The sequence below is a fragment of the Camelina sativa genome, chromosome 4 (genome assembly GCF_030686135.1).
Source record: "Camelina sativa cultivar CO46 ecotype springtype chromosome 4, ASM3068613v1".
Classification (NCBI taxonomy): Eukaryota; Viridiplantae; Streptophyta; class Magnoliopsida; order Brassicales; family Brassicaceae; genus Camelina; species Camelina sativa.
The window spans coordinates 3,780,141-3,789,178 of record NC_141883.1 but is presented as its reverse complement, the minus strand read 5'-3'; the positions used below and the strand labels follow the sequence as shown (position 1 = coordinate 3,789,178).

At 35.2% G+C, this 9,038-nt stretch overlaps 1 protein-coding gene and 2 pseudogenes across 2 annotated transcripts; all 3 read left to right on the top strand.

The window, feature by feature from the left end:
* The first annotated feature begins 3,555 nt into the window (after positions 1-3,555).
* Positions 3,556-4,869, top strand: LOC104779763 (AP2/ERF and B3 domain-containing transcription factor ARF14 pseudogene; annotated as a pseudogene). The gene has a single exon (XR_015596507.1). The product of XR_015596507.1 is annotated as an AP2/ERF and B3 domain-containing transcription factor ARF14 pseudogene (transcript).
* Positions 4,870-6,073: 1,204 nt separating this feature from the next.
* On the top strand, positions 6,074-8,164 carry LOC104783512 (methionine aminopeptidase 1C, chloroplastic/mitochondrial). Its single transcript, XM_087509193.1, is given in 9 exon segments — positions 6,074-6,240; positions 6,463-6,697; positions 6,798-6,959; positions 7,046-7,087; positions 7,159-7,231; positions 7,296-7,389; positions 7,480-7,580; positions 7,664-7,711; positions 7,788-8,164. Coding segments are annotated over 9 exon segments (1,050 nt in total). The 5' UTR covers positions 6,074-6,094; the 3' UTR covers positions 7,937-8,164.
* LOC147945313 (putative F-box protein At3g25750 pseudogene) lies at positions 7,940-8,810 on the top strand (annotated as a pseudogene).
* Positions 8,811-9,038: the final 228 nt, after the last annotated feature.

The window sequence follows — 9,038 nt, the reverse complement described above, 5'->3', positions numbered from 1 at the left end:
CAAGTCAGAACCTCTATTTTATTCAATTTAATTAATATCACGGTTAATATGCTCCCATAGTTTTATATATATTACAATCCCAAAGACACACATAGTTCCATTCTAAATTAATAATACTTATAAAATGAACAAAGATGCTATACATATACAAAAATAAAATGGAATAAATAAAGGAATAATATCTCAAGAGCATTGACCATTGCATTTGTTGTTGAAACTCGGTTTCTATGGGTGATGATGATGGATGATATGTTATGATGATGAATATAGAGATGGATGCAAGGTGTTTCAATTACCCTTATGTAGTTGTAGCATAAAGGATGCCAAACCATAATGAGTGTGATGCAAGCAATCATGATATGAATACTCATCTAAGTTAAGCCAAATATGAAGGATGTTTGTCACTAACAACCTAATGATGATTATGAAATGCAGAATGTAAACCTACTAAAACAGGATACTAAATGCAAAGTAAACAGAATGATCAAAGCAATAATGAAATGAAACAGGAACAAGAATTATAGTAAACAAACTAAGTAATGCCACAAGATTAAACAAAAACTAAATGAATGCAACAGGAAAATGCAACTAGAATGAAACAGGGAATGAAACAGGAAGATACAGAACATAAAACAGGAACTCTGGAAGGAGCTCGAGCAAGCACTCGATCGGATGCTCGATCGAGTGGATGGTCGAGTTGATGAGCGAATGCCAGAAACAGAGCAAATATTGAAACAGAGCAAGCAACAATCAATTAACAATACTTAAAAAGGAAATCAATAAACAAAGAAAGGTCTTAAGGATGGATTCATGGGATGGACTCAAGCTATGGCTATCTAAATTGGTCAACAAACCTCAATCAACAATGAGGTATCTCTAGACAATGATCTTCTAATACATGTTAATCCATTCTCATGACAATAACAATCAAGCTAAGATATTCCCAGTCTAGCTCTCACTAGCAAAGATCATATAAAAGCAGGCATTAAACAACAAATCATTAAAGTCAAAAATCAACAAAACATCTAATCTCTTAGCATGCTTCATGATAATCTCTAGCATTAGCCTTATCTAACAACTTAGACATTGGTGTGATGCTAAGAAGCTTAAGATCTATCATTACACTCTCAGCATAAGAATAACATAGTGCATATCTAATCTAGAAGAGATGTATAACAATAAAGCTTGATCAAACTAAAAAACCATAACCCTTATCCAGCCTAATCCATCCTTAAGATCCTAAACCACTACTCACAATCACAAAACATGATGAACAAAGTCATAAACCCAGAAATCAATGAAACTTGAATGTTTAGAAAGATGAGATGAAGATCTACAATATTGAAGAAGAAATCAAACTCAAATTCTAAATACTTTGAAAGTTATGAAACGAAAAAGTATCAAAGATTTCTTAGAAAATAAAAAAAAGTGGCTAAAGATCTAAGCAATAAAAAAACAAAAAGGAATAATTCCCAAAAGGATAAATACTAGGTCTAGAATTGTACTCTAAAAAGTCTCTCTTTTTGTGGCTGAAGAGTACAAGGCCTTTTATAGGAAAAGGAAGGGAAGCCCTAAAAATGCTAAAAGACAAAATAAGTGGGCGGTTCGGTCAACTCGACCAGGTGCTCGGTCGAGTGCTGGTCGAATGGCTTCTTCTTTTGCTTCTCCCATCCGGTCAAGTCATTCTCCGCACACGGCCGAGTGCTTGGTCGAGTGGGTGATCGAGTGGACTTCCGGACCTTGATTCTTCAGCTCCAAATCCCTTGTTTCCTTCTTTTGACAGCTCCAATCTGCTTCAGCATCACTTCCATGCTCCTTATGATCCAAAATCACCAAGAAACTATGCAAATGCAATGCAAATCTACTCTAATGCATAAACAGTTATAAAACTATACAATAATGGACAAATGAGATAGAAAATCATGCAAAAAATGTGAATATATTAAGGGAAAACATGAAAAATTCATGCTTGCAAAAAAAGATCCTCACGGAATAAAATTCACTTTTGATTTGGAATAAAAACATATTAATTTTCAGTGAGAAAGGAATAATATCGTAATAGTTTGATCAACCTCTCTATAGTATCTTCAAAAGAAGAATCCTCAAACCTCCTACTTTTTTTTTTCTTAATCTATTGTTTATCATTAATTTGAGAGTTTATTTTTGATTACTATGCTTGTAAATTAGCAAATCATACATCAGGGGGAATGAACTTAACTAAGAATTAATATTCTATTTCTCATGTGAATCTCTTTTATCCACCCTCCTGGTCCACTTGTCTACCCCACTTCCCCATGCAGCCCACAACATATTCATATTACTTTTTTTGGTCGTGAATATAATAATTTCATACGTAGTAAATTATCTAACAGAGCTTGGTGATGTCAAAACAATTACCAAGCACTAAAGATCAAACAAGTTTTGCTAATAATAATAACCACGTAATGACTAAAGAATTTAACTTCATGATTTCTTTTGGGTGTTTTTAGTTTTTTTTTGCTTTTCTTTCTGTTTAAAAAATCTTATATTTTATTAAGCGGCTTCAAATAGACTACTTATGTGAGCTAGTCACACCGAAACATGAATGCTTATCCGGGAAAACAATAATTTTTTGTTGATGTATGAATTTCAACAAAATATGTGTAAGTTCTTTGAGAAGGGAAAACTATTCTCGTAACTTTGAAGCTCTAAAATAGGTCGTTCTCACAAGAGAGAGAATTGAGTTTTTTGTAGTTGTACTTTAGGAAAGGCTGCCTACATATTCTTAGAAAGAGATCAAGCTATTTGTCGTTCATATTTCATTTGGTAGGCGATAAACTATTATCAAAAACTAAGTGACATGGGTGAAATACTAGATAGTAGGGTGACAATTTAAACGACCTATAGAGGTAGGCGACATGATGGACAACCTATAGAAATAGGCGACATGCTAAACGACCTGCAGAGATAAGCGACATGCTGGACGATCTGCAGAAGTAAGCGATATGCTGGACGACCTGTAGAAATAGAGCGACAAAGTGGATGACCGTATTGCGAATGACTAAGTGACAGACAGAGAATTGGGTCTATCTTTTATTTATCCTATTTTCTTGAATGTTGTAGAAAATAGCAGATTGCCAAAAGACCAAAATATCTTTTTTTTGTACTGGGCCTAGAAACTGATTATAGACCGGCCCGTCCCTAATATTTTTACGCGCGTTTTACAAATCAATCAGCGCGGATAATTCAGGCAAAGATCATTTTTATCATAGATTTAGATTTTTTTTTTTGCGCATGTAAAACTTTTCTATATAATAATTTGGTTAATTGTTAAATAAAACCCAAATATGGACATGCCAATTTAACCTTTCTTAAAAAATATTCTTCTATCTTCTGCATGAACCTTCCTGTAAATTTAAGTTGACCCACAACATTTACACACACACCCATATTATTCCCGTACACCTACCCATATATTATACTTATCTCCTTAAAAACACACTAGGACAATTTCGGAAAAAAAAAAAAACACACTAGGACAAATAATTAATTTAAAGGAAAGAAATATAGAAAAATTAATAACATACATGCACACTTGATGTTTTCTTATTTCCCTCTTGTCTCTCTATATATATACAGCATACACGCATTCATTCACACACGTTCACACATACATTCACATTATCAACATTTTCACAATCTTCTTGTGATTCCTCTCAAATCTCTTCTTTCGATTCAAAAAAAAAACATGGACACCATGAGTAGCGGAGACGAAAGCTCTACAACTACAGATTCCATTCACACTCCTATCAAAATTCCGGCGAGGAAGTCACCGTCTCCGGCGGGTTTGCTATACAGAATGGGAAGCGGAACAAGCGTGGTTCTTGACTCTGACAACGGCCTCGAAGCGGAATCAAGAAAGCTTCCTTCTTCAAGATTCAAAGGTGTCGTTCCTCAACCAAACGGGAGATGGGGAGCTCAGATATACGAGAAGCACCAGCGCGTATGGCTCGGTACTTTCAACGAAGAAGAGGAAGCAGCGCGTGCTTACGACGTCGCCGCTCACCGTTTCCGCGGCCGCGACGCCGTTACTAATTTCAAAGAGACGACGTTAGTTAACGGTAACGACGGAGGGGACGAGGATGAGGTTGACTTTCTAAACGCACATTCGAAATCAGAGATCGTTGATATGTTGAGGAAACACACTTACAAGGAAGAGCTGGAACAGAGGAAACGTAAACGTAACGGTAACGGGAACAAGACGATGGGGTTTGGTTCCGTAACCGCTGCGGTTATGACGGGGTTTAAAACGTCGAAGTTACTGTTTGAGAAAACGGTAACGCCTAGTGACGTCGGGAAACTAAACCGTTTGGTTATACCGAAACACCAAGCGGAGAAACATTTCCCGTTAGCGTTAGGTGGTGTTGATAACGATAACAACGGCTCCGTGAAAGGTATGCTGCTGAGTTTTGAGGACGTTAACGGAAAAGTGTGGAGGTTCCGTTACTCGTATTGGAATAGTAGTCAAAGTTATGTGTTGACTAAAGGGTGGAGTAGATTTGTTAAAGAGAAGAGACTTTGTGCTGGTGACCTGATCTGTTTTAGAAGATCTAACGGTCAGGATGACAAGTTGTTCATCGGGTGGAAATCGAAATCCGGATCCGAGTCCGTGTCCGGGTCGGATCGAGTTGTGAGGTTGTTTGGGGTTGATATTTGTTTTAACGACGCAGCTGTAGCGGTGAAGAAGGAAGAAAACGACATGTTTGTGTCGTTGAGGTGTAACAAGAAGAAGCAACGAGCTATGTAATAACAGCACCTTTTGCTGAGATTATTTATGTTGTAGGTTTGTTACATGTTGGGAAAAAATTTAAGGGAAAATTCTTTAAACCATTGAAACATTTATAGATTCATTTTTCGTCAACAGTCACACACACTCCGGATATGAATTTATTTTTTAGTCAACAATAACATGTGACATAATGACAAAACTGGTAGTCTACCAGTGGTAGAAACCACTATGTTTCATGTTGGTATGATAAACTCACATATACGGCATATTTTTAAAATGTTATTACATATTTCTATTTTATTAATTAAGTTAGAAAACTACATCCAGTAATGTTTTAAGAAAAAAAGTTAGTATCAAGATATATAGTTTGATTTACACCATTGCTATGTCCTACTAAAAATTATACGGACTAATATGAATCTCTAAGTAAAACTACAAAATGTAAAGAGAAAATTCCACACAGTTTTTCTTTTATTGGCATATTGCCCAAAGTTGTCTTTTTTGGTAATTCAATTTCTTAATATTTGTATATTGCTCTATAATTGCTTAATAATAGCAAAATATTGTACACTTTATAAGAAAATACAAGTATGAGAAAATGACATTTTCAATCAAATTTTGTCTCTAAAACATTATCTTTCTTATGAAGATTATCAAATTAAAAACATTATAGTACTAAATATCTAAATAAACTAGTATTTATGTTCAATAGAAGCAATCGTCTTCAACAAAACAATCTCCTCCCACAATGCACAAAGGATAGCTCCAGAGGTCGTCTTCAAAGTCATCGACCATGAGCTTCGGAATATCATCACTGCTGCCTAGAAGGCTTAGGAAACATTGGCGAAAGCTAATAATTATTTGGATTGGTTAACCCCCAAATCTTTATTAACTCTATTGTAGCCTTGTTTTTTTTTTTGTTTTTTGTTTTGCCAATATTACTTTTGTGTAGGTGTTACTCTTTTGTAAAACCTGATATTTACATCTTTAGCAAAAAAAAAAACAATGTTCAAAAGAAGCAAAATAAAAAGATTATAAAAACCTCTTACTATACAAAGTTTGCATGCGTATATATAATTATATAGATATATATGTCAACATATAACTACTTTTAATTCTTTTATATCATCAACACATAGCTACTTACAAGTTAAAGTAAAAATATATATTAAACCAACTAATAAAGATAAAAATAGCCCCATAATAACATTTTTTTTGTCGGGCATACCCGTAATTATAATGAGCTTTACAGGCCCATAAATAAAAGTGTTTCTTCCTCAAAATATCTTTGGTCCGTTGCTTTATTTTCACCGGAGGAAAAAAAAAATGTTGCAGAAGATTTCCCCGTCACGTTCTTGATTTAACGGCGATAAATTAACGCCTCCAAAACACTTCGCCGGAGCTCCGACCAACTTCACCACTTTCCCGCTCTCAGGTTTCTCTCCTTTTTCTTTGTTTGTTTATTTCGTCAAGTTCGTGTTTTAGGTTTTGGGAGAAATTGATAGTGATGAAGGGATTAGTAAAAATTTGATTGCGAATTCGAGAATTTTTTTGGAATTTGTAAGTCATAATTCGAATTATATTATGTATTGTTTTGTTGCAGGTAAGAAGAAATCATGAATGTGTGACATCATTGTTGAAGCAGTTCTAAATTTGAAGCATTTTTTTTTTTTTTTTTTTTTTTTTTTTTGTAGGATTCAAAACTCATTAGAAGATAGATTAAATCCATTTCCACCTCTAGTATGTGGAAGAGTAACGCCTCGTCTACTTGTTCCTGATCATATACCAAAGCCTACATATGTTGAGTCTACTGAAGTACCAAAGATATCAAGTGAGATTCAGATTCCTGACTCTATAGGCATTGTGAAGATGAAGAAAGCATGCGAGCTCGCTGCTCGTGTGTTAGACTATGCAGGAACTTTGGTTAGAGTAAGTGAAAAAAAGATTAGCTTTTTTATTGTGAAATCTCTAAATTTGATTGAACCCTTTTGGTTTGATGGCTTTTTTTGTTGTTGTTGTTGTGTTGCAGCCATTTGTTACTACAGATGAAATTGACAAGGCAGTGCATCAGATGGTTATTGAGTCTGGTGCTTATCCTTCACCTCTTGGTTATGGTGGGTTTCCCAAAAGTGTTTGTACCTCGGTTAATGAATGTATGTTTCACGGGATTCCTGATTCTCGTCCCCTACAGGTTTGCGGTAGTATGAAACTGCTTTTTTGTAAGTATGAGAATTCTCTTGTATGTAGTATATATCACTAAAGAATCCTTGTTTTGAGAATGGAGATATAATAAACATCGATGTCGCGGTTTACTTGGATGTAAGTCTTTCTTTATGAGCTTCTTTTGTTACTCTGCTATTGTAAGTTTTTGATGTAACACCTTCAATCAGGGATATCATGGAGATACGTCAAAGACTTTCTTATGTGGTGACGTTGATGAAAGCCTTACAAAGCTTGTGAAAGGTTAATGGATTCTCCTTTTTTTTTTTTTTTGCTTTACTTCTTAATTTTTATGAAACCATTAGAGATTGTTCTAAACAGGTCACAGAAGAATGCTTGGAGAAAGGTATATCGGTTTGTAAAGATGGAGCAAGCTTCAAACATATTGGGAAGATAATTAGGTAGTAACTAGTAGTACTAATCGGATTTAAATTAGATATACAATAGAGAAGTTAGGAGGATCAGTTTTGATTATTTTCAGTTTGCAACAGTGAGCACGCTGCAAAGTATGGCTATAATATGGAGCGTTTCATCGGTCATGGTGTAGGAACGGTATTACACTCGGAACCTCTTATATATCTTCATAGTAACTGTAAGTAACAACAACAAGGGCTTTTCTCAGCAACTCTTGGTAATGGTGTGGAACTTCTCTGAAAATCTCTCTGTTCCGTGCAGATGATTATGAACTTGAATATATGATTCAAGGTCAAACGTTTACGCTCGGTGAGTATTCTCTATATAGAATTTGATGAATGCATTTATACTCTTTTTACAAATTGATTGGTTCCTTTGTTAACAGAACCAATTCTTACCATTGGAACGACCGAGTTTGTAACATGGCCAGACAAATGGACAATTGTGACAGCAGATGGTGGTCCGGCCGCACAGTTTGAGCATACGATTCTTATCACCACAACTGGTGCAGAAATTCTAACCATATCATCATGAACTATATCACAATCTTCTAGAAATTTAATCATTAACCATTTAGAAAGTGTAAAACAAAGTAGTTTTTCACCTTCCCACCAAACCCTAGACCTTTTGAAGGTTGGGGAATCTCACAAGATTCATATATTCAAGTACGACTAGATATGTGATAACTTGAAGTATGTCAAGATATTGCTCTCCTAGACAATATGTTTTCTGCAGTCAACCAAACTGATCCTTTTATGTCCACGGCATAGGTATGTTTTTGTAACACTAGAGAAGGAAGTAGAATTTTGACAGATTAAAAACCAAGTCGAAGAGTTCTCGGACATTATACTTCACAGGGGACATATCTATGCCGTGGACATAAAAGGAGCAGTTTGGTGGATTAGTTTATCACAGTTTAGCCTTGTTCAACAGACACCTTCAACTCCGATGGACTACTTTAAATATGATAGTTGCAAAGACAAAAGGCTCGTGGAATATTGTGGAGATTTGTGCATTGTTTATAAACTTACCGTAACTGATGAAAATTATAACGAGAGGACCGTCGGTTTAAAAGACAGACGAGGAATTTGGTAAAATGGGTTGGGGTTAGTTCCATGGGAGACAACGCACTCATTGTGGCTTGGGACGGTTGTTTTACGGTCGTAGCCTGCGACTATTATGGATGTTTGAAGAATTCTACCTACTTCCCTTATCTTGATACAGTGAACGGCGAAATTGTTAAAGTGTTCAAGCTTGACGATGGTATAGTTTCATCGAGATGACTAAATACTTCTTCTCAAAGTTATTTTGACATATTCTCTCCTCCCTTCCTCTGAAAATATTAATTATCTTTCATTTGTATCTTGTTTAATTATTGCATATAATAAAAACTAATTGTGTCCACATATCTAGTTAGAACTTAGAAGTAATATTTTATTGTGGGACAAATATCTAGTTATAGAACTTAGACGTAGTATTTATTGTGGACCCAAAATCTAGTTAGAATAACGAAATCAAAGCTTCACAAGCCACACGTTTTTCATTTCTCATTTTGTAGTTTAGGAACCGGCCAATAAGTGTACTCAACTTAGACAGACCCACGCTAGGACCCAAAAACTTGGACCATGGAAAACTT